Source organism: Alligator mississippiensis, chromosome 16, assembly GCF_030867095.1.
Source record: "Alligator mississippiensis isolate rAllMis1 chromosome 16, rAllMis1, whole genome shotgun sequence".
Lineage (NCBI taxonomy): Eukaryota > Metazoa > Chordata > Crocodylia > Alligatoridae > Alligator > Alligator mississippiensis.
The window spans coordinates 4,918,034-4,942,455 of record NC_081839.1 but is presented as its reverse complement, the minus strand read 5'-3'; the positions used below and the strand labels follow the sequence as shown (position 1 = coordinate 4,942,455).

Genomic DNA, 24,422 nt, shown 5'->3' with positions numbered 1-24,422 from the left:
GCTGCTCTTTAACTAAAGGGGTATTTCTAATGCACTCAGTACTGCGGCATCTAGGTCGCAGTTGCATCTAACGCCTGCTGGGAAGAATTAGACGTGTACAGTGGATGTTGTTTAACACGGTCGGGACACAGTTCGACCTGCCTGCCAGCACACTGGTTTAACCTTTATCCAAAGGTTGCTGAGGTGCCCCAGATCTTGGGATAGTGAGGCTGCTGACTCTGCTGGCATGCACGTAGCTTTGCAGTGGCACTCACCGGGGAGGGCTGTTGCATCATGGTCACCAGGGCTGAACAGATCTGGTGTCTGGGCAAGAGCACAACCAGGGCTGAACAAGTCTGGTGCCTGGGCAAGGGCGTTTTGATGACAGTTTAGCAAGGCTGCTTTCAAGCTGGGCCCTCCACTGAGAAGCTGGTGGCTGGCTCATCCCCAGGCAGGCAACTTTGCAGGATTTGGGGGACATCAGTTAAGTCACCTTCACCCTTAAAATCCAGACCTCATGCCCACTTGGGGCCAAAGGAGCAGTCTCCTAAAGAGGCACAGGTGCCCACTGGCTTCAGGGCTAATGCAGTTACATCGGGGAGGACAGATCTGGGCTCTCGGCGTGCATGCACTGCGAGAGGGAGCTGCCTCCGGGTTAATGACTTGTACAAAGGATCTGGTTTAGGCGCTGAAACCAAGTGTGCAACGTGATACGACTGCTGGTTTCTACATGCAAGATGTATTGCAAGGTTGGTTCTGTCAGCTGCCCAGGCCTGTTGAGCAGCTTTTGATCACGCGTAGGCAATGCCCAAAGCCCGTGCTTCCCAGGGGGCGGCACACTGCTGGTGGGGCTCTGTCCCCTTTGGGACAGGGGCTGTGGGCATCCTGGAGCTAAAACCAGGGATCCAATTTTTATGTCTGGAGCATTCGATGTCCTAGCCCATTCCCCCTCCACCCCAAATCCTGGATCCTCCTTCTATTTTGGGCGTCTCATGAGCCTTCCAGGGCCGTGCACTTCTGATGAGCCCCTTTCCCCTGCTGACGGACAAGACTCACAGACCAAGAGGTGCTTCAGAAGTACATTGGCTTCTCGCCAGCGTGTCTGCTGGACCAGCTCTGGGCATTTAGTGCAGCCCTGAGTGCTCCAGCACAGGGATCTCCACGCATCACAGCCTTGAATCAACACGGTGACAAGGGAATGTGGATGTGTGTGTCTAAGGGGAGACCTGTCCAGGCACCAAAGGACGTCTTGCTTTCTTCCCCTTTAGGGAACTTGGCACTCCCATGAGGCTTCTCAGGGTAGATCTCAAAGTAGTTCACCAGAGTGAACCAGCACCACACTCCCCATCTCAAAGAGGGAGGCTGAGGCAGAGACAGAAATGTGGGCGCCGATCTCATGTCCCAGCATGAGACCCCAGGGGCCCGGCTGAACAGCCCCACTCCGGGGTACAGTGGGGAGGGCTGGGGGTGCCAACGTCAGGCCTCACGTTGGCCATTTCTGACAATCTTTCACCTAAGCAGCTTGCCCGAGGCTGCACGGCACATCTAATTGTTCTGGCCCTGTCGCTGATCCAGCAATCCCAGCTCTCCGCCGATGGGCTGTCACCCCATGGGCATTTCAGGGACACCAAACCGCTCCGGGGGAAAGACAAAATGCCCCAGGATTGTCCTGCCCTGCCAAGGAAGTGAGCACTTGGAGAAACAGGGAATAAATTAATAAAAAATTTATTTCTAAAATTTGCGGGTCCCTCAAAACTGGGAAAACACTTTCCTGCCCCAGTATCTGCGAAGGAGGAAGAGGCTGTCATGGGCTTGGAGCCCACATCCTCTCATCCAACAGCAGAGATGGGGCATTTCCTTCCACTCTCCCCATCCACAGGAGGGGAGGAGGTAGGACATCTTTTTGTTTCGCGCTCGCATTGCAAGGCCGACCATCCCTGCTGAAGGGCCTTCCAACCAAGCGCTAACTTCTCTGGGCAGCATTGAGCTCTTGACCCCCTCCACTCAGTTACACTCGCTGGTCTCTTCATCGGAGTCTTCCGATACCGACTGGGTCCTCTCCACCTGCATCTGATTGTGGTCCCCAATCTGCACCATCCGTGCGTTCTGAATGATGAGGGGCTGGTGGCCTGTCCCTGGCACCATATTCTGGTGACCCGGCAGGAGACCTGACGGTTGGGAAGGGGAGGGTGCCGAGTAGCCAGGCATGAACAGCCCACCTGGGTAAGGCTGGTTTATTAAGGCTGCTTGGGCTGACAGGCTCGACAGAAACTGCTGCAGTCCCGTCAGATCTGGCAGCTGCATGGGGGGCAAGAAGCCTGGCTGGGACCCAATGTTCAGAGCCGCTAAGGCCGCCTGCACCGCTTGGAGATGCTCCTGGTATTGCTTCTGCTTTCTGTGTGCCTCCTGGATCTGCTGTATCTCACTCCACTTGGTCCTCTGCTCCTTGATCTTGCTGAGGACAAAAGTATTCTTCACCCTCTTGGTGAACACCCGGGAGTTCTCATCCAGGGGCACTAGCCCTGCCAGCACACCAGGGATCTGCCCCTTCTTCAAGGGGTACTCCTTGGGCACGAAGGGGATGACCGAGTTGTACTTGTGCAGCCGCAGGATGGAGTCCATCAGGGCAGAGTTCATCTGGTACGTGCACAAGCGGCACTGGAAGTTCTTGGTCAGCAGCAGGAGGGTGAAAGCAGAGTTGTTGATGGCGTCCTGGAAGCACGTCAGCTGGCAGTGCCCGGGAACGAGGAAGTCCTCGCAGAACGTGGCGCCGTCTGGGACCCCCATGCTCTCCAGCAGCTCCTTCACCCGGCAGGCGATGTCCACATCCTCCATGGCATGCACGACCACAAAACTGAAGAACTTGCTCTCACCAGTGTCTGGCTCTGATGAGGGGGCAGTTACTGGTGCCGGTGCCAGTGCTGGTGGTTGGACAGACGGAGGGGGACAGATGGAGGAGGAGGAAGATGCCATGTTCCGATTACCTGTTGGAACATAAGAATCCTCCACTGGCAGCCGGATGGTGCTAGAACTGGAGCCAGGAAGCCCCACGTGCGGCTCCTTTTCTGGCTCTTTGGGCACGCTCTCTTGTGGCCTCTGCAGCTTGGGTGGCACTGTGCTGGGAAGATCACTGCACTCTACGGGGCAGTGCATGGCACTCTGCGAGGGAAGCCCAGTTTCAGGAACTGGAAGCGATGGGTGACAAGAGCTCCCGCCACAGCGGTCCCTGAGGCTACGGCTCCTCGGCTGACTTTGCAGGGGGTTTGCGGAGGCGCTGTCGAGCTGCTCGAGGTCCCGTGCGATGTGACTGGCACTGCCCCCACTGTTGTGCACGGCAAGGCTGGCACCGCCTCCGCAGAGCTTGCTGGGCCCAGGGTTGTGGTGACGGCGAGTTGAGTGGGTCATATACTCCACGGTCGGGGACTGGCTAATCTCGAAGTGGCTGACGGAGGAGGCGGGGCTGCCCGAGGAACGCAAGGTCTGTGGGCCCGAGAGACCTGGCGTGCTCCCGATCTGCACGGGGGCACTCCGCGGCACCGAGGCCGGGCTGGCAGTCTGCAACAGCGTGGGGTCTGATCTCAGCGTCTCAAATGAGGCCCCTCTCTCTGCCAGGCTGATGTCCATGCCGCATTGTTCCTGAGCTTCCGCCAGCAAGCTGCTCAGCCGCTCCCCCAGGCTCCCCTTACTGGCCCTGGCAGCTTGAATGGCAGCTCTATAGGCGCGGATTTTGGCTTCCTGACTGCACACCTTCTCCTCTACCAGCAGAGAGTAGATCTGTGCCAGGACCCACAGCGCGCTTGCATCCAGCTGGGGCGTCCCTGGGTCCACACAGCCTGCTGGCACCCCTGCAGACCCCAGTCTGGTCCTGCAGACATACAAGGCTCCCGTGTCCTCTCCCAAAGCATCCAGGCAGATCCTAGCCTCTGCCTCCCGCCCCAAAGCCAGCAAGACCATGGCTTGCAGTAACTTACTGCTGCTTGTGCTGGGTCTCATGTGCTTCAGCTTATGTTTCAGGCTAATGAGTCTATTTTCGGGGATCCTAGATAAAAGACTGAAGACGTCCTCAAATGTGGGCTGGGTCTCTGCGCTCTCTGCCATTGCATCAGCTGTTTATTCAGACAACGCGCCGAAGAAGCAGGGGATGGAAAAAGCATACTACTCTCTCTGGGGCCTGGAATAAGCAAAGGCCGGTTTCTTTTCTACATTCTGTGCGGTGCTTGGCAGGCTCTGGGTGCTACACATCCTCAGCGGCTTCTCTCTCTCCCCAGGGGTTTCAGCATTGTGGTGTCATGCTGTTGTCCCTTCCCTCTTCAGAGCTCACCTGCCAGACCTGTGAGAGAACAGAAAGTTACAGAAACGTGACGGGCAGACAGCCTCGTGCTCCAGCCTGGACTCATCTGAGATCACCGTCTGCACCGTGCCTTAGCAAGAACGTCACTCCTCGGTCGTACCCCCATAGTCTACCATTCACTTTGCGATCCTCGTGGTAAGCTCATAGGAAGGCTCTACATGGTTCCCATGTATCCCTGCAGTAAGTGCTTTAAAATAATAATGGCTAAATCGTTAACTGGTTGGGCTGTCAGAGACTAAACCAGCACCCCCCCACCTGGGCTAGCCTGGGTAGGAGGGTGTGTGGACACTCAGCAGGACTAAAAACAAGACCTGTCAAAGGGCAGACAAGCCCAGAGTCATCCAGAGCTGGACAGGAGATGGACACCACCAGGTCACTCTGCCCCAAGAATCACCAGCGATGCAAAGCAATTCAACTAACCTAGGAGGGTTGTTACCGCGTCTAAGGTGCCCCAATGGGCACACAGGCCTCGGGACTAACTTGACTTGAAATCATTAACAGATTTAGGTATGTCACCCAACTGATCAGAGCAACAATCCACCATCTCACCCGGAGTCCTGTCTGTGGCTGCAGCTAACACCAGATGCCTTGGGGAATCCTCGTTAACCAGCAGCTATAAAATCAACTGCCCAGTAGAGAAACTTCTCGGTGGCTCCAAGGTTATATCCACCAAAGGATGTGCACTTATTCCCCTGGCAAACAGACTTGTATCCACTCAAACGCCGTTGCAGACCCTCCTGTTATCCATGGTCACACAGCTAAACCCTGGATCCTATTACACTCTTGGACTCACCCTCGCCTTCTGGCAGCAAGTTAAATTTAGGACCAGACCTCACTAGTAGCCTGGACAGACCTGGCCAAGGAGTGGAAGGTCTGTGGGTCAGGCACTCAGCAGAACCGCTGCTTACCAACGCCTGCTCTTGGTCTACCTGGCTTGCTGCAAAATCTCTCAGCATTTATAAGAGCATCCCAAAACACAGTGTTTCAAAACAGCCCCAACAAGCCAGATCCCTGGGGGAAATTTACAGTTTCACCCTGTTTTTAAGTCGCTCGGGGTTTTTTTTTTCCTAGCTTGCAAAAATCCTCCAGTTGCTTCATGACAGATTGAACGCATCTAAAGTTGCATCCCTTCCCCTGAAAGATTGTGATTCACTGAAACTTCTAAGAAAAAAAATCCCCTTCGCCTTTCAAACAGGGGCAGCAAAACCCAGAGCTTTGCCACTGGTGTTTACTCCTTTCCCTTCGTGACTCAGACGCGTCGCACCAACCGGCCGAGTTTCTTTTTGCTCTGCTCACGCACCTTGTCCCAGAACTAACCGCTGCACGAACGTCAGACACTTCTGGGCTACGAAAGGAGTTAGTCTTTTCTTAAACGCCCCGTTTTAGGCGAGAACAGACAGAGAAATGCAGAGCAGGCCTCGGCTGGGAACCTCCCAAGTCCAGGGTCACTTTAATGAGGTTCTTCTTCCTGCTCCATCGCTTCCTTTGCCTTTGCAGACAGTTCCTGGCAAAGCGGGGGGTGGGGGAGCCGGGAAAGGTGCCCGGGCACAAGGCAGGGGAAAGGCTGCATCTCCTGGGGGCCCTCATTCCCATGCCCTTGCCTGCTGGAAGGCAGCTCAGCTTCTTCAAAAGCCCGGGGGATGCCAGCCCTGGGGGACCTGGCCCCACTGCCCCGCGGAGCCTTCCCTGGGGAGCGGGAGCCCAGACCTCGCTGCTGGGCCCGGCGCGTCGGGCATGGCCCTGCTCCCTGGGCACCGGCAGCCCCACCCCGCTCCCGCTGCCCCCCGGCTCTCCCCCCGCTGCGGGGCAGGGAGAGGGTTACCTGGGCGCCGCCAGCCGAGCCGAGCCGAGCCGAGCCGGGCCTGGCCTCGTGACAGTGTCCCGGGCAGCGAGGCTGCCCTGCCCCGCCCCGCCCCCCAATCCGACCTGGAAGCGCAGCGGGGGGCGGGGTGTCGTGACGCCACAATGGCAGCGGATACATTGGAGTTGCAACTCAACGTTCCAAGCGGGCGGGGCCAGTCCTGCGCGGGGGCGCAGCTGGGGGGCGCTCTGGGCCTGGCAGAGCAGGCGGCGCGGGGCAGCCCCTCGGCCGGGCTGGGCCGGATCCTGGCACGAGCCTCGCAGGCCTGCGGGGGAGGGCCGGGCTGCAGCGGGGGCACTGGAGGCCTCGGCTTCAGCAGGGGGTCGTGGGCTTGGCCCATGCCCAGAGACCCGCAGGGCTGGGGCTCCTTGGGAAGGGCCGCGGGCTGATCCGGGGCGGGAAAAAAAAGCAAAGTCTTGATGCCCATTTCATCTGGTCTTTCCTGCCCAAGTGCCAACGATCTGTCAGGCCCCCTTCCAGCCCCTAAAAGACGATGAAAAGGGGCAAGAACCAGCCGGAGACAAAGCGCGGCGGTGGAGCAGAAGCAGTGGCACGGCCCCTCTGCCAGCGCTGAAAGCCTCCATCCGCCTAAGGGGAGAACTGGCTGCCTTTGTTCGGCTCCAGCTCTCCCAGCCCACAGGGCCTCCCTCCCTCCAGCTTGGCGCGCAGGCAGATGCAGGCCCCACAAACCTGTCTGGATTTGGAAACAAGATTTATTTCAAAGCCAACGGTTCCCATTTTCCAGACACTCGGTCCTAGCCCAGCCACGTGGCTTGTCTCTGGATCCCTGAAACAAGCTACAGCCGCAGCAGGCACTCGGCACTAGGTACCCGCGCATCCCCCAACCCTCCCCTTTGCAACAGGCCTGGCCTCATAACAATGGTCAAGCCGGATCTATCTTAGTAACGCCCATAAAAGCTGCCCTGCGCCATCTTTTCAGTGACTGCTGAGCACTTGGGATGAACTAAATAGGGGCAGAGTAAGTTTTTGCGAATAGAATTTAAATGCACTGAAGCGATGGGGAGTACAAATCCCACAGAAAACTGATCCTTTAAAAAGCGCAGCTTCCAATTTCAATGCAAGAGAAGGGGCTGGTTATTGTGGAAACAGAAATCTGAGGGGCAGAAGGCAACCAAAACCATTCCCGGAGCTGGGCCTGGAATGGAGCAGAAGGATCAGAAAGGAGGTGACACACTGTAGTGTGTAAAACGGGCAGCTGTAACGGTCGGTGGAAGCAAATGGTATCAAACCTTAAATCCAGTGCCCCCTTGATCTAAGCTGTCACAGCTGGGATGCCTTTAGTGCTGATGCTTGACTTTTTGCTACACTGTCGCTTTCCTAGGCACGTAGTCTCAGCAAAGGGCGAGAACCCAGGCATGCCGCTGTGCCGACCCGCAGCTTATAAAGCCAGACTAAGAGCTCCCCCCTCCCAGCGCAGCAGGCTTCAGAAACCACGAGGATGACGGGCACAACCGTCTCGCTGGAATCAAGCCACCTTGGTTAGCGAGTTTCCTGCAAGACGCAGGGCCAGGTGGATCGCAGGAGGCTGGGATAACATGAGAGCTGGGTGCAGAGAATGGCAGTCGCCCGCCCGTTGGGGCTGGCAGCTGTACAAGTGACCGAAGTTATACACGTGTCCCTCCCACAGAAATGAGCTGCAGTAGCTGGAGCCTTTCAGGGGTCTTCTTTTGGCACGCTGGTGCTCAGCTCCTCTGCTTCACCTGCTGCCTCCATCTTCTGCGCTTTAGGTGCTCTTTTTGGTACTTTAGTGGCCTCCTTTTGTTTCTCAGGTGACTTATCTGCCTCCTTTGCAGGTGCCTTAGAGGCCCCCTTCTCTGAGCATTTGGGAGCTTCACGGGTCTCTTGGGCTTTGGGAGCCTCGGTGACCTGCTTCTCCAGGGTTTTGGGAGTCTCGGTGACCTGCTTCTCCAGGGTTTTGGGAGTCTCGGTGACCTGCTTCTCCAGGGTTTTGGGAGCCTCGGTGACCTGCTTTGCTGGGGCTTTGGGGGTCCCCTCTTCTGGCGTGGGCGACTTTCTCTCTGTCATCCTAACATCTTGTGATGCCTTTGTGGCTTGGAAAAGTGGGCTGAAGGGGCCCACAAGCCAGTTGAGGGGAACACCGTTTGCCACGTAATCCAGCAAGGTATCCAGGGACTCTCGGAGTTTCACCACTCGGTCCTGGTTCTGGGACAAGATGCTTGTGGAGAGGTCCTGGAAGGAGCAAGCGCTGGAAAAGGAAGCTTGGAGCTGCTGGATGTTGCTAAGGGCATGCTGCATTGTTTCCTGGATGCTACTGGGGAGGCCTTGAATGCTGCTCATCAGGTTCGTGTAGGCAGGTTGCAGCTGCAGGGTGATCATACGCAGCATGGCTAGAACACGAGGCTCTACCTGAGGAGACAGGCGAGACAGAAATGGGTTCAGCGTAACCTTCCACTGATAGAGGGGAGAGCGCTTTAAATATTTCCCCCCAGAGGTACCTCTGATTGAGAAGACAGTTTCACCTGCGTCCCTTTTGGCTGGGTCAGGGTCCACTCCAGCCACAGCTCATAGAGTTTCTCTTGGCTCTCTTGAAGCTTCTGGCCAGCACCTTCTTTTACAGATTCGATCTGAGGAGGAGACACAAGGAACAGCATGATCAGCAGGCAGCTGGGCAGGGTCCCAGCTCTCAGCTTATAGCAGCCTGTGAAGGGAGAGTGCACAGGCCCAGCCCAACCAGGCTGTAGTGCAGAGAGGGTCCATGGTGGGCATGCAGCCCCCGGGCACCCTGAGAGCAGCGTGCTTTAACCCTGGGAGAGAAGGGCTGGCGACGCTAGGGAAAAGAAGGAAGGCACATCTTCAAACCAGATTTATGGCCAGCTGGAGGTAGGAGAGAGTATTCTGGGTGTTCTTCTTGACGAGCTGCAACTTGTTCAAGGAGTGCAGGTAGGCTCGGTGGCGCACTTTGTTAGAGAGGGATCCCAGGCGCACAAAGTAACTCTGCTGCTGTTTCTGCTGCTCCACAGAAGTCACGCTGAACCCCTCCACGGATGCGGCAAGTTGAACTAAAGGGAATAATAGGAGAGAGGTTGGGTTACCAACAGGAGGGTATCCAATCGACACCCCCACCCCCCACAAACTATGGTGGTCCAAGGATCTTCCACCTACAAAGATCTAATCCCTACTCCTTGTCTCTGTGCCTCCGCTTCTCCCTCTGTACAATGGGTTTTTTTAGAGAAACTGGCCTCCCTTGGGAAAGTGCTTTGAGACTGATGGACGAAGAGCGCTACAAAGGAGGTGGAGGTTACCATCAGTAGTAGTAGCCATGCCACACACTGAATCTGGACTGGTTGGCACCTGCCAGGAGGCATCTGCAGAGCAGTGAACTTGAATATGAACATGCCCCCTGCTTCTCATTGCTCACCGACTCCAAGGCAAACGAGACAAACGCTGGGAACTCTTAGGGCAACTCCGGATTTAAAGAAAACCAACGGGGTGAGAAATGCAAAACAGCCTTCCTGCCCCAAGCCAGGAGAAGGCTCTGGGCTGGCAGATGCAACAGGATCTGTGCCTGGGTGGGGAAAAGGGGAAGTTGTGTTTGACTGCAGCTCAGCACTTTCTCACCCAGTTCTTCCTCTGTCACAGGGAGGTAGTGATCCACCAGCTCTTCTGACTTCCACAGCACAGCATCTACTCCGCTAGCCACCACGTTGCCTACTGCCTTGGCTGTGTTTATGCTGCTGTTTACCATGAAACTGGTCATCTCCACACCGTCCTGGATGGCTTCTCTGCCCTGCCCCATGGCCGCGTTCACTTTGCTGGTCACCGTGTCTTTTGTGCCAGTGGCAGCATCCAGAGCCGTGTTGACGGTGGAAGAGACCACCGATTTGGTCAACTCAACGCTGTCCTGGACAACGTGTTTTGTTAGATCTACAGCTCCAGCCACTCTGCTGGCCACCGCATCTTTGGCAGTATCCACAGCATTCATCACTGTGGTGGCAACCAGCTGCCTGGTGTCCGTAAGGACCTGTAGGCGAGAGCCAGAGGGAAGATTTCGGAGAGCTTTCCTTCTCAAATTGCCCCTCTCTCAAAAATATTTTGCCCAGCTGGGCAACATCCTCACGCTTGTGGCAAGGGCAGCCAGGCTGCATCTGAGGTTGGTGTGAATGGGCGTTACACCCCCTTGGTTCCCAGAAATGGACACTGGCACCGATCCTCTCTATGAGAGGGTAACTCCTTTTCTCACCCAACACCTCTTATCTCTTACAAGATGTTTCACGTGACTCAGTCACTCCCGCTGCCATTTGTCTGCTTCCAGACGGCTGCTCAAAACCCCCGCATCCAAGTGAGACAAAGAGCTTCCCCCATGAAGCCTCACAGAGCGGGGGGACTCACCTTCTCTGTCGGCTGCTGGAGAAAGGGCAGCTTCTCCTCCAGCTGATCCAGGCTCTTGCAGGCGTACTCGTTTACTTTTGCAACTAAAGAGAAAGCAAGGGACAGGGTTAATGCCCTGAACTGGTTATAGCTTGGCTTCATACCCATACTGGCAGAGTTGTGGTAAAAGATTGCAAAAGGGCAAATACACTAAGCTCGGCCTGTGCAGTGGCATGCTGGAGAACAGCACATATTACTGCAAGGAGTGGCACAGCACATCTACCAGTTAGTTCCTTGAAGGCTGTGCCAGATAAGCTTAGCTCTTGCTTGAAAGGCTTAACCAGGTTGGTTGGAATCACAGAAAATGAGGGTTGAAAGGGACCTTGGGACTGGAAGGCACCTAACCCAGCCCCTGCTCAAGGTAGGACCAGCCCCAGCTACATCATTCCAGCCAGGGCTTTGTCAAGCCGGGCCTTAAAACCCTCCAAGGATGGAGATTCCCCCACCTCTCTAGGTAACCCATTCCAGTGCTTCACCACCCTCCTAGTGAGAGACTTTTTCCTGATATCCAACCTAAACATCCCTTGCTACAATTTGAGCCCATTGCTCCTTGTGCTGTCACTTGCCCCCCGCTGAGAACAGCCCAGCTCCATCCTGTCTGCAACCCCCTGCAGGGAGCTGAAGGCTGCTATTCAATCCCCTTTTGGTCGTCTCTTCTGCAGACTCAATCAGCCCAGGTCCCTCAGCCTCTCTAATGTGGCTAGGGGAGGAGATGCAGCGCTGGGGGCCATAGAGATACCCCAGCCATTATTGGCAGAACATCTGCAGTAGAAAGGCGTTAAGCTATTTTCTCTGCCTGCCCTATATTGGGCATCTCAAACAGACCATAGCTGCCTAACTGCTACTCAGCAGCTGTAAAGTGAGCCCCATGGGACTACATAGAGCTGGAATGGGAGAATGAGGAAGCCTCCCCCCTGCTCTTCTCTCCCTGCAGGCCTGTCGCGAGCTGCCCCAGCAGTGAAGTCTCAGAGGTCACAGGAGAGCTCTGCCACCCCGAAACGGCAGGCTTCGCCCATCCTAGCATGTGCTCACTCTGGGGTTCCAGATGGCTCAGAATTGGCTGGGCACCCCCGACCGCGCTGCCCACTGCAACAGCAGCCACGGTCTCTGCCACGGTGCAGACACTGGTGACGTATGGGTGCGTCCCTTTGGTGAAGTTGTAGGCGGAGGAGACCAGGTTGAAGGCAGAGTGGATCAAGGGTATGCTGGTCACCCTGTTCACCACGTTCTAGGCAAGGCGGGAGAGAGAAAGGGCATTAGTGGCACGTCCTCTGGTAGGTGGGCAAATGTAACCTGTAGTTTCTCAGAGAAGCCCTAAATGAAATCTCCTCTTTCTTCCAAAGTTCAGCAGCTCAGCGGTCAAAGGACTTCAAGACCACGTCATGAGTCAGCAGCAGAGCGGAGCTTACATTCAGAGCTCTGGGCCACGCTGCCACTTCATCACGTACAAGTTCAACATCGCCCTGCCCCAATTTGGGGGATGGACTCGATGATCTTCCGAGGTCCCTTCCAGCCCTAATGTCTATGAAATCTATGAAATTCAAACCCACTGCAGACCATTCTGTGCTCTCATGGCACACCACCCGCAGCTGGAGCTGTCAGCCTCCTCCGAGCAAGGAGAACTGCAGTCTCCATATTGATCTTGACTTGAGCCATGACCGCAAGTCTGGACAGATGAGTTCCTCTCCCACCTGGGTTTTGGGCTAGTGGCAATGCAGTGAAGCATGTTGGCTGGTGTGCGGGCTTACATGTGAAAGGACTAGCAGCCCTAGGCTACCTACCGCTTGCAGCGGTTCCTCCACATTCAGGGGGTCCTCAGCTTGTGAAGGACTAGGATCTGTGGCCTTGTTTTCAGATGCCATGGTAAAGTCAGGTGCAGCTGAAAGGAAAGAGAAAGAAGACTTGTACTGGTGAGACTTGTACGACTTCTGATGTTATCAGTAACGGTCGGTGGAAAGCGCAGAACCACGCTGACGGGGCTCATTACCCAGAGCAGCTGGGAACTTCAGGGATGCTCTTACTGCTTCTTTATGGGAAAAACATGCAAAGATCGTTTAATAGCTACACGACGCAGGTTGATAATTTTCATGAATTAATACGGGCCTTTATCAACAATCCATGCATGCGTGTAGGAGGGCAGTAATGGCATTTTGCCCAGTCTGCTCCCACAGCCCCAAGCCATCTGGAGCGACGCAGCTCCGCTGACTTGAGTGGTAGAGCTCCCTGAGCTCAAGACAGGCCGTTCTCATCCTTTTTAGGTCTGCTGCACCTGTCTGGAGGAAGACAGGGATGCTCTTGCCTTAACTTTGCAGTCTGACGGTTCTCTCTCCAGCCTAAGATTGAGAGCGCTCGAACCAAAGCCTACGCGCTGCAGGTGCAAAACGCTGATGGTGCATATCACTGCTCACTGCCTTTCCTTTTAATGGTGCTAGAAAGGAGATCATTCAACGTGTCATCTTGACTGCAGTCATTGCAAGACAGAAAACATGTCTTAGCTGTGCAGTGAGTAGTAAAATCAAGCTTTCACCGTTCTAATTTTAGAAATCTGATTAGCACAAGCAGTTTTATGACAACAGGGTTGAAAAAAGAGAAATAACAGCATTAGCTATTCTATTTTTTTTAACCTGACAATTGGATTTGCTTAACTACTTTGAAAAACTCAGATTTCCCCCGTTCGTTCTGATGTTAACATGGGTTTCCCCGTGTGTCGGGTTGTTTCCTTAACAGGAGGCAGCGTCGGCACATGTCAGCTCTCATCAAGAAGGCAGAAGGGAGCAGTCGCATCCAGAGACGATGAGGAAGTGATAAGCACTGTTGTTGTGATCTACTTAGTGATTATTGCCACATTCCTCTCGGGCCAAATCCAGCCCTTCCCCGCCAACGCATCGCATCTTGGACTTTCTCTCCAGGCCAACACCATGGGCCTGCACCCACGCCGTGCAAACTTTACCGAATCTCCTGTCATTTTGAACTCCCGAGCGGTTCCACCAGCCGTAGCAACCTTGGGAGTAGGGGACAAGGGGCATCTCCTGATGCTTTGGCTTTCTGGGCGGCTAAGCTGATCCTCTGCACAGGTCTCTTCTTGGGGTTGGGTAGCTACTAAACATGGAAGAGGAAATAGTTTCCCCATCCTGTGAAACTGTGCAATTTCAGAAATGTTTCCATTCCACGTTGGCATCAAACAGAAACCTCGAAGGGGGTTTTTGCTTGTTTTTCTTTTCTTTTCTTTTTTTAATGAAAAGACAGTGATGGTGAAAAACCCTCGGCAGAGCAGGGACCTGCAGGGTGGGTCTCCCCCTCTCCCCTGCTTTACTAGGAAGTGCATCCTGGGCGCAAGAAACCTTTCCTGACAAAAACGGTACGTTCCCATGAAAAGCTGCAGTTTTCCGCTGAAAGGCCATTGTCAAACACAGCACTGGCTGCCTAGTGGCTGTTCCTATTGATTTGTTCATTTATAAACAGGGGCGGGCAATTATTTTGGGTGGAGGGACGCTTACTGAGTTTTGGCAAGCCATCGAGGGCTGCGCGACAGACAGCCAGGGGCAGATTAATATGAATTTTCTAAATTTTTTAGGGGCCCCGCGGACCACATAGAATGGCCTGGCAGGCCGCATCTGGTCCCTGGGCTGCATTTTGCCCACCCCTGATTTATAACAACACTCCAGTAATACCTAAAGGCCCCAGGCTGGATTCCCATGGCGTTGTGCATTGCACAGAGTACTTGGATTGCCGGGGTCACTGGACCTCAGTTGTCTTTTCTGCTTGGTACAAGGGGGGCTGGGCCTGATGGTCTTCCGAGGTCCCTTCCAATCTGTGAATCAGGAGGAGCTGACCATTAACCGAGGACAAGACGCAGCATTGGTGGCAGCAAGCTGGAGGAAGGAGGACAAGGGGAATCACTGAAGTGGGGGGTGTGAGCACAGACTCACTATATACACAGCTACGGGAGACTCAAGGGACTGCAAGGTCTCAGTGCTGGCGGTCCTCACCAGCCAGCTGTCCGAGGGTGAGCAGCTTGTATTTTATGGCCAGCACCGCTGCAAAGTCTCACCCACCGTCAGCACTTGGGTTCAAATTCCTCTACAAGCCACGGGGTTTGAGCACGTGCTAGATCGCTGCCCTGCAGCAGGACGCCTCTCCAAATGGGGATCCTGGGGATTGTAGATCAGGTTTTGCAGGAGGGCAGGAGAAACGGCGTTTGCATCTCGCAGACACGGGGCTTGGCCAGGCTGCCTCGGCATTTTGAACCCTGTGGGCCGATGTACACGACAGGGCCAGGTCTTCAGGATGGAGGCTCCCTCTGCATTAGGTCTATGCAGGGCTCAGCACAAGAGGCCTTGATCCTGCATGTGACACCGCTGCATAGCATGGAGTCACCCCATCTCTGCCATGCCATGGGGTGGGATGGTGTCTCGTGGCACAGCCCCATAGTTGCCATGTACACAGCAGCATGGGCATAGCTGCCCTGGGCCTGTCAGTGCCTGCATGCAACCACGCTGCAGAGCCCAAACCAGTATGCACCATCTTCACTGCTGCCGTGTGCACTCATCAGGCCTCCTGCTGTGCCTGTCGGTGCTATGGTAGGTCCAGCCGTCCTACGATTCCTCCCCTGTGACTTGTGGGAGGATTTGTCTGCTCGGGGGATCATAAGAAGGCACACGGAGGGTTGCCTACAGCCCAGGGGACTTTGCTGGTGTCCCCACTGCTTGGCATTGGGGTCCCTGCCATGCGCAGAACTGGGCCACGCAACTGGGCTGAAAGCACCAAATGCAACCAAGAGGGTCTTGCACACGGATGGAGGATGGAAGTAGGGACTATGGTCCAGTGAATTCTGCATTACCGTCAGCATCCAGGCATGATCCACCAAGGGAAGTCTGTAGGAAACTTCCTTGACGTAGGGTCACAGAAACAGGCAGCTTCAGACAACGCCCTTGTGATGGGTTATTCCCCTGATGCTCCCACCCTCAGCAGGCTGAATCAGCTGGCAGGGCTGTCACAGAGCTCCTCTGCTAAGCTCAAAGCTATTTCAACACTGCTCCCGCTGCCTGCAGCACGCATGTGCTTTTGGTTTCTAGCCTGGGAATTTCAGTGTGCTTTTGCAACCAGCTGCAGTGGCCTTGGAGTCTGGGTTAATATATAGTTAAAGCCTTGCACTGCACGATCGTTGCCTCTCCCCACCAGTCGGCAAACTGGAGCTTGAGACGCTGCGTGACAAATCTCGAGCCACTCCTTTGTAGCTACAGGAGATCTGGTGTTGAACCAAGGGGCCCTGAGAGAGAAAGACCTGTTTGCCACCTGGATTTGACTGTGTCGGTGACACAATGCTTGTGGGAGGACTTGTCAGAACAAGCCTGTGTAGGTGGCACCAAGCATGTGGCACTGCTCGTTTGACGTGTGGGCAGTAACCTATATACCTGGTTTTGCAAAGGTATTAAGTAGATCCGGCCTCACCCAGGATGCAGAGACAAGGTGGGTCTTCCTCCTGCCCTCTCGGTGGACAAAAATTAAACCCTTTCTTTCTCTTATTATTATATACACCCATCCTCACTCAGCGACTGAAACTGCTCTCTGGTTAAGGACAGCAGAAGCCCCTTCGTCCCCTTGAAACACTGCAACAGAAACACTGGCTCATCTTTGCAGGAGGGGCTCTCTAAATCAACCATCCTGCCCTCCAGGGCTGTATCAGCCTAGACATGGTTCATTTGGATGATCCAGGAGATCACTAGATCGTAGTCAGGTTTTCACCCGCAGGTGGAAACAGGCTGCTCTTGCTTGCTGTCAGCCAATTCAGCTTTCTTTGCTGTTTTCCAGGTAGAGATCCCATCTGGAAATCTCCTCTCATGTCACCATTGAAGTCCAGCCTTTCTCAGCCTACTGGTGAGAACTGCCGGATTGCTATGTACTATGAAAGCAGTGGATTGCATAATTAATGGCTCGTCAGTAAGCAATGCAGATAGCATTTAATCATTTGGGTGGGGGGGAACCAGCCAGGGGTGGCATTGTGTTGTGGTCAGAGCACTTCACTGAACCTGGATTCCTTCCCAGATCTGCCGTGGATTTGCTGGGCGGCCAAACAAGTTAAGTAACCTCTGTGCCCTAGTCCTCTGGCTACAATATGGGAATAACAACACCTCGTGACTAAGGGAGGTGGCTATAATATGCTTCGAGACAAGAGAAGAAGCCATCAAGACAAACATCTGTAGGAAGGGCAAATAATTTGGGTCTCCAAACTTGAGACACGCAGGGCCCCGGGTTCAAAGCTGCTGGGAGCTGTGGGTCCCCAGCCTCGGTGAAGATCAGACCCAAGGAGGACCTCAAAACTGGATACGTCTCCCCACCCTTCCCCAAAGGATTCACAGATGTCAGGGGCTGGAAAGGACCGCTTGAGATCACCAGGTCCAGCCCCCCTGCGCTTGGGCAGGATGTGTCTCTTCCGTTCTCCCAAGGATCACTAGCTGCTTTTGAAAAAGTTGACCTCAGTGATTTCTGTAGCTGAATGGGAGAGTACTTAGTAGTACTTGGAGTACCTATGCGACATAGAGGCGCTGGGCAAGGAAGGGGCAGCAACCTCATGGTGCCCTCCAGCCTTCCTAGTGCCTCCTATTTCTTGAGTTTAGACTGACATTAGGGTCAGGGACTGTAACGGTGCCTTGCTCAGCACAGAGCTCACAGTCTCAGCATTAGAGCATCCATCTGCCCTGGAAGTCTCCCAGTCCCAACAGAGTTTTGCTTTTCCTTCCTTGGGTGACAGCTTCTAAAGCACTTTCAGCCGTCACCACGTCCAAGGATTTGCTGCTGTCCCTGTACAGGATTTCTAGACTGATTTGTTGAATGAAGAGATCCTTTGCAGGGAGCCAGCTCAGCTGGGCTTCACTGCATTACACACCTGCATGGGGAAAGGTAGGAAGGAGTGGACTCCGAGGTCACCCCAGCTAGTTCATGCGATTTGTGCCTGTACCGGGTGTCAGCATTGCAGAAAAATCAACTTCTCCATTAAAAAAAACAATTTTTCCTGCAGAAAAATCAACTTCTGATGCCTGCCCCTGTATTACCACCAGTCAGGCCCAGCACCACCTTAACAACAGAGCAAACCAGAACTCACTCAGTGCTTTGCTAACAGACTTCACGGTCCAACCGCCCTTCCTGGGATCGCCTACCCGTCTCCCAATGCTCAGTTGTCAAGACAGTTTTCTGCAGACAGCAACAGGGACCCGGGTGCCCCAGTTCACAAACAAAGCATTAAGCAATTCCTCCGAGCATGAATCTAGTGGTCTGCGTTTTGCGCGATCAGCACATCCCGTTAGCCCTGATCCCTGAGGGACATAAAGGGTCTCTCATGCACAGGCTGACGGGAGCAAGGAGAAGAGGGCAGCGTCTAACTAGACCCTTTATACCCCTTGCAGTACCCCAGAGCCAAAGCAGAGGCCCGATTCCCCCCTGCGCTGCACTTTGTACAGTTCCTGACACCCAGGGCAAAAGCTGCCGTTGGATTTTGCAATCCTGCTTGTTCTACGTCGCCATCCCTAGCCGCACAAGGCGCAGAACAACAGGGAATTTGGCCCCGAGTTTCTAAACCCTCCCCTGACAAAGCCGCAGCAGTAACCCACAGAGCAGAGTCCACGGGGCAGACGGAGAGCCTGGCCTCCAAACTTGGAGAGAGGTTTCTTCTCTCCCTCGCTGTTGCTGTGGAGACCAGATCCCGAGCGCTGGACTGGGCTCTGAAGTTCGCCTGCGACAGACTCACAAGTCCTTGGGAAGTTTGCATGCATGCAGACAAAGGCACACTTGTGCCCCAGCCCAGGCTTACCTGGCTCCTTGCTGCCTCCCGAGGTATCTTTGTCCAGGGCAATCTTCTACTCAGCATCTGTCTAGATAACAAACAGCCAAAAGAAACCAATCAAGGAGTCATGGTCTCGCACCGCCAATCAGGAATGGCACCTGGGGAGGGAAGGCAGGGCTAGGGTTTTGCAAGCCCGGGAAGAGGGAAGTGGCTAAAGGCATGTACTGCTTCTTGTCAGGCAATGGGGCTGGAGGGCAGGGGAGAGCTCCTCTCCTTCTCCAGGTGTGGGAGCCGAGATGCCCCTGGCCCTGCAGAGTTGAAATCAGGCTGGGAATTGGGAAGGACACCGATTCGGACTGCGTTTCCCGGGGAGCTGCGTGTGCATGTGCACACATGGGGGTTCCTGTTGGGAAGCTCTTGAGGGAGCACCCCAGATCGCCCTTCCCGAACTGGAAACCCCCAGGACAGCCAGGATTCGGGGTGCATGATGTAGGCAATGTGGGATGCGTCCTATGCGGGAACCACAAGGCACTAGTCATTCACACCCTGTCTTCAGTGCTGAATCTGGATTTTGGGAACCAGTCTCTCTTTCATGAAGCCCACTTATTCTCTGCAGCTCCTCACGTGGTCCCTTTTTAGCTCCTACTGCTTAAACCCCTAAACGCCAAGTCCTGCAGCTCGTTCCATGCAAACCAGTGCCCACCTGTGCGCCTGCGGATGTATCTGGGGGGCATGTTATCTCCAGGAAATCTCTTTTGCTCACCGGAGCCCCCGACATTACAGTGCATCCCCTAAAGAGACAGGAGAAGCAAATACAAAGTGCCTTAAAACCTGGGAGCCCAAAGCAGGCTGTTCCCAAGTCCGTTCTTGTTTGCCCTGGAGCGCGGATGCGTTGCTACTTGAGGAACCAGAGCTCCCTCCTTGCGAGAGATCTTGTTTGGCTGCTGCATTGCACAACAAGGAATGGCGACACGCCGGCTCAGGTTAACGCTGAGCTCCAGGGTGCAGGGACCACGTGGGAGTTTGGTGTCTGCAACAGTGAGGCCCCGGACCCAGCTGGTGCAGCGAGTGCCTTTGTCATAGAAACAACCGGCCACGCTCACAGCTACTGCTTTGCCCTGCCTTTTTCCCTGGGATCATAAAGCTTGTTTCACACACACTGTGCTGACCCTTCTTATCCCCATTTTGCAGCTGAGGAAACTGAGGTGTGGGAAAGAATGAGCCAGATTTGCCTAACAGGCGCACAATATTATGCATCTCCTAGTTTCCAGGTGCCCAGCCTGGGGTAGGATTGTCACGTGCATTGAGAGGAACCAGAGCTGTGAGTGTATAGCCCCGCTTTCTGTTAAGGCACCTGGCGGGCAGCACCGGAAGGGGAAGGGTAAATTGGTGGCAGCTGCCTGTTGTCAAGCAGGTGAGAGGGAGTTTAACTAGGTCATGTAGTAAAAGCCTCCTGCTACTCATGTCTGTTGTGCCACTCGAGGGGCCTGACACGAGGCTGTAATTCATGTGCCCCCACGCGTGGCTGGAATGTGGCCCAGCAGCGGGCGGGCGGGGCACGCTCACCCTTGTGGCTATTGTTCATGATTTGTGCAACGCCTAAGTGGGGCTTAAGCAATCAGTGGGACTGCCCTCAATACCAGCCCGAGCACCAACACGCAGCCTCCGACCCATGCTGCGGGCGACAGGATGTTCTGAGAACGCAGTCCGGGTTTCGTAAAGGTTGGCGCGCGCAGCTGGTGCTTGGCAGGTGATGTTTCTGCCCCCGACCCGGTGACTACTGAGCAGCTCACACCTCCCGTGAGCCCCGAGAGATTATCACAAGCCCACTTAGGGGTATAGGGATGCAGAAGGGATCATCCTTCGGTGACTCCTGGCTGGGAGGGGATGGCAGAAAGGAGGTAGCTGGACAGAAGTGGGAGGAGAGCACCATTGCTTGCTCCTTGCCTGGGGCCTCTATTCCCATCCTGAGAGCATCTGGCAGCCCAGGACATTCCTTAAATTCTTCTAGTTTGGGCAGTTTCCCACCACGATGCAACCTCAACCCGTGTGCCCAGTGCCTGGTAGGCACCAGTTTTGGGGAAGTACAGCAAGAAGCCACTAAACATTAACCCTTCCATCTCCATCACAGAGAGCAAAACCTCTGTTGGATGGGCTGTCTGTGAAGTCAACCCAGAAAGAAGTCGTTTCCCACGGAGGGGCCTGGATGGCGGAGAGTGCGGGGAATTGCATGCAGAGAGATGGGAGATGGCAAGGTTTGCACACAGTGGTGAAGGGGTGCTGGGGGACAGGAAATGCCTGAGCAGAAGGGACCAGCTCTCCAGCAAGGGGCAAGGCTGTACCCAGATGGTGTGAAGCCCCCCGCAGAGATACCCGCTGCCATTGCACAGCGCTGCACCAACAAAGGCAAGAGGCTGGATCCTTTTCTGCAGTCAGGTAGCACTGCTGGCAGGGGTAGGACCCTATGCTGTACGCCTCCCCCCTTGCTTTCTCCAGCGCCCTCCCATAGATCCCGTGGCCCTCAACAAGGGGACTGTAACTGCTGTCGGGAAGGCACCACTGATGCTCTTTGGGTTTATTCTGCTGATGAACTCTGCCAGCAACTCACCCCATTCATCTCCCAGGGCAGAGGCAAGGATGAGCGCAGAGTACTTGTGGGCTGGGTCTTTTGCTTTGATGTCCAAACCATGCTTGAATCAAGTGAGGCCCTTGGGCTTCCAGCAAGTAGCTCATGAGATTCTGAGCTCAGGTTTGCCTCCCTGGGCAATCGATGGGTGACAGTATTGGGTGTCCTGGGATGGTGGGTGCTCCCTGCACCTCTCTGCCTCTTATTGCAGATGATGAGGGGTCCTGAAGACCCCAGAAGCCATTCCTACCTCTCTGTTGCCTTGGGACTCTCCCACCTGACACTCCTTTCTCTGGGAAGGGTCCTTTGGGTAGAAATAGTTTCAGCTGATAATAGTGATGGAAAGCATCCTTTCCTCTCCTCCCAGCTCCTCCCTACAGCATCCTCACTCTTCAGGAGCTGCCACTCAGGGTCACTGCCTGTGATGAGATGAGCATGGTGTATACTTGGGCCAAAATGGACTGATTAGCCCTGGGATGCAGGACCTTAGCAGAGCAAGGGCGAAGGAGCACGTGTCGATGGAGCTCGTGCTCACTGGCGCAGCCGCACGGCTCCAGGAGTAGCCTTTGGGGCCGGGCTGACACTGCCGTGGCTTGTTAGAGAGAACAAGCTGTACTTGGCAGGCATCGTGACAGCGCTTGCTTGTTCCCAGCCCTGAACTGGGTGGTGAATCCCTGCAGGGGGAAGGTGGGGAGGAATCCTTCTCTCCAGGCTGCCATGGAGCAGCGCACGTGCTCTGCGGCTGCTTCCCCGCCCTGCAACTGGGCCCTGGGCCCAAAGGCAGCAGAATGGCAAGCTCCTGTGGCCTCTGTTGCCCTGTTCCCTACATCCCGGTGTGCATGGGACGTTGCATGGGGCAGTGGAAACTGCTGCTGGGCCTCCGTGGCGTTGCACTTGCTTACACCAAGTGTTGGCTGTGGCCTGGGGCAGGAGATGGAGAGGGACCTGGTTAACCTCCCGCTGGTGCTGGAGTCAGGGTCGGGCTGTGGAGCAGTGGGTTGTACCTCCCCCTCCACGTTGTGCTGGGGGCACGGGTCAGCTGCAGGAGCAGACATGGTCAGCCCCAGCTTGTGCACCCCCTCCCATAGCCCCACCGGAGCCTGCAACAAAGAGGCACTGGCGGGCAGCTGCTGCAGCCTCTGCCCCCTCCTCACCCTGGTGCATGCTGGCGCTTCTCCGAGTGGGTGCTGTTCATGGGGGCCAGAGACATAAGGCAACATGGGATCCAGCCCTAAAGATTTGACTGCTCCTTTCCATGGTAGCCAGTGGATCCCCATCCTCCCAGTACTGGACACTCAGCCAGGGAAAGCCCTTGTCTCCCGTATGCCTCCCCTCTTCAAAGCAGCTCCATAGAGAGGTTGAGGGCACCCAGCGTCTCAGCACAGCCATGCTGGGTCCTGCTCCGGACCCTAACCCCGGTCTGCCGTTGAGGTTCAGGTCCAGTGCCAGAGACCTGGGGACTCCTCTCCTCATGCGAAGACATTAAGGGCAGGTGGAAGGGCAGCGCCGTGGGAAGGCGGAGGGCCAGCTTCCTCAGGACAGTTTTCAAGGGGCGCCTTCACATCCCTCTCCCTTTGTGGGTCAGACAAAGTCTTGGACTGTGCAGGATCTCTAAGGTCCTTGCCTTGGTGGGGATGTCATGTGTCATCCCCCCTCCAGCTGGAGGAGTCGGTCACATCGCGGAGCGATGCTGCAGCTGCTTCTGTAGCAGCAGCTACTGACAAGTCCCTCCATGCCCGCCTGGCTGGTTGTGCCCTGCCCTGCCCTGCCCGGGTACAGCTGCTCCTGGAGCTGTTTCTATTCTTCAGTCAGACATACAGCCCATGCTGGGCTTCTCCCTGGTTAATTAGTCCTTTATTTGGATGCTGTCTCTTAAAGCCCAGTTTTTGCAGTGATCGGATTAAGCTTGCCAGCCCCCTTCCCACAGTGCACACCATTTGGACTCAGCGCTCCCTTGGGCTTGGGCTTTAAGGTGTGAGATGAAGCCCTGGAGGGTCCTGTGCTTCCCGGCCCGCCCCACTCTCTCGCCAGCAAGGCGGCCTGCACAGAGCATTCCTGGCCAAGGGCTTGCTAACAGCCCCTCCCTGCTTCCCGGCTGCACCAGCAGACGCAGACACAAAGGGGTCTTGTGCAGTCTCCGGCTGCCCAGCATGTGCAGATGTCTGCTCCTCCTTCCCAGGCTTGGTGATGTCCTTCCTGCCTCCCCAGTCGCTCCATCCCCCTTCCCAGCCCAGCCTGCTCCTTCCCCCAGCCACCCCCGAGGTTGCCCAAGCAGCGGCAAGAAGTCTGACTTGTTCCTGGCTGCTCTCCCAGCCTTCGGGCTCACTTGGCTGCTGCTTCTCAGCCCAGACCTGCTTCTCCGTTCTTTCCCAGACTCACAGCCCCGAACCTTTAGGCAGGGGAGGAAGGGCTCACTAAATGTCAGCTGTGTTTTTGGGGCTGGGGGTTATGTCCCTTGGGCCAGGGATTGAAAAGTTTCCTTAGGAGTCTGCCCTGATTCCTGCCCCCTCTCCAAAGCAGCAGCTCTGCAGAAAAGGACCTGGAGGGGGGACAGTGGACAATAAGATGGACATGAGCTGGCAGTGTTGCCAAGAAGGCTAACGGCATCCAGGGCTGCATTGGTAGGAGCGTTGCCAGCTGGTCGAGGGAAGCAATTATTCTGCTCTGCATCTGGAGTACTGTGTCCAGTTTTGGGTCCCCCACTACAGAAAGGATGTGAACAAATTAAAGAGAATCCAGTGGAGGGCAATGAAGATGGTTTGGGGGCTGGGGGACGTGACTAATGAGGAGAGGCTGAGGGAACTGGGTTTATTTAGTTTGGAGAACAGCAGACTGAGGGGAGATTTGATAGCAGTCTTTAACTACCTGGAAAAGCCTACTCAATCCCTGGAAAAATCCTGGAAAAAATGATCAAAGTATCCATTATTGATAGGCTAACTGAAGGCAGTATCCTAAAGGACAGCCAACAAGGCTTCATTGCAGGCAGGTCATGACTAATGAGATTCCCCTTGGAGGTTTTTAAGGCCCAACTCAACAAAGCCCTGGCTGGGATGATGTAGTTGGGGCTGGTCCTGCTTGGAGCAGGGGGTTGGACCAGATGTGACCTCCTGAGGTCCCTTCCAACCTGAATTTTCTATAATACCCCAAACGAGATTCCTAACTGCAGCACAACCTGCATCTTAATTAAGATCCTTAACCGGACTCAGGACCAGGAGCCTCATCTGTGTTAGCATGTTTTGTTAAATCCTTCCAATGTTGTTCCCCTGCAGCCAGCAACAGGGAGCTCACACAGCTTGTCCACCAGCCGTCTTACCCCGGGTGGTCCTCCGAGCACAGCCCAAGATGCACGTGCATGACACAGTATTGAGAAAGCCGGCGGCCAGTCTACAAGGGAACATCCACTATTGCAAGCACC

At 55.1% G+C, this 24,422-nt stretch overlaps 2 protein-coding genes across 5 annotated transcripts; both read right to left on the bottom strand.

The window, feature by feature from the left end:
• Nucleotides 1-1,688: 1,688 nt before the first annotated feature.
• On the bottom strand, nt 1,689-6,283 carry TICAM1 (TIR domain containing adaptor molecule 1). Of its 2 annotated transcripts, none has more exons than XM_019484021.2 (2): nt 6,153-6,283; nt 1,689-4,309 (listed from the first exon to the last, which is right to left on the bottom strand). In XM_019484021.2, exon 2 carries the CDS (start codon nt 4,075-4,077, stop codon nt 1,984-1,986), a length of 2,094 nt encoding a protein of 697 aa, XP_019339566.2. In that variant the 5' UTR covers nt 4,078-4,309; nt 6,153-6,283; the 3' UTR covers nt 1,689-1,983. The 2 variants fall into 2 exon arrangements, with proteins under 2 accessions (XP_019339566.2, XP_014460416.2); XM_014604930.3 differs by lacking the exon at nt 6,153-6,283 and adding an exon at nt 5,631-6,100.
• Nucleotides 6,284-6,886: 603 nt separating this feature from the next.
• PLIN3 (perilipin 3) lies at nt 6,887-18,530 on the bottom strand. Of its 3 annotated transcripts, none has more exons than XM_059719730.1 (8): nt 18,409-18,530; nt 12,383-12,480; nt 11,634-11,829; nt 10,563-10,645; nt 9,792-10,194; nt 9,033-9,232; nt 8,693-8,797; nt 6,887-8,579 (listed from the first exon to the last, which is right to left on the bottom strand). In XM_059719730.1, exons 2-8 carry the CDS (start codon nt 12,461-12,463, stop codon nt 7,866-7,868), a joined length of 1,782 nt encoding a protein of 593 aa, XP_059575713.1. In that variant the 5' UTR covers nt 12,464-12,480; nt 18,409-18,530; the 3' UTR covers nt 6,887-7,865. The 3 variants fall into 3 exon arrangements, with proteins under 3 accessions (XP_059575713.1, XP_059575711.1, XP_059575712.1); XM_059719728.1 differs by having other exon boundaries at nt 8,669-8,797; nt 18,409-18,529; XM_059719729.1 differs by lacking the exon at nt 18,409-18,530 and adding an exon at nt 17,704-17,952 and having other exon boundaries at nt 8,669-8,797.
• Nucleotides 18,531-24,422: the final 5,892 nt, after the last annotated feature.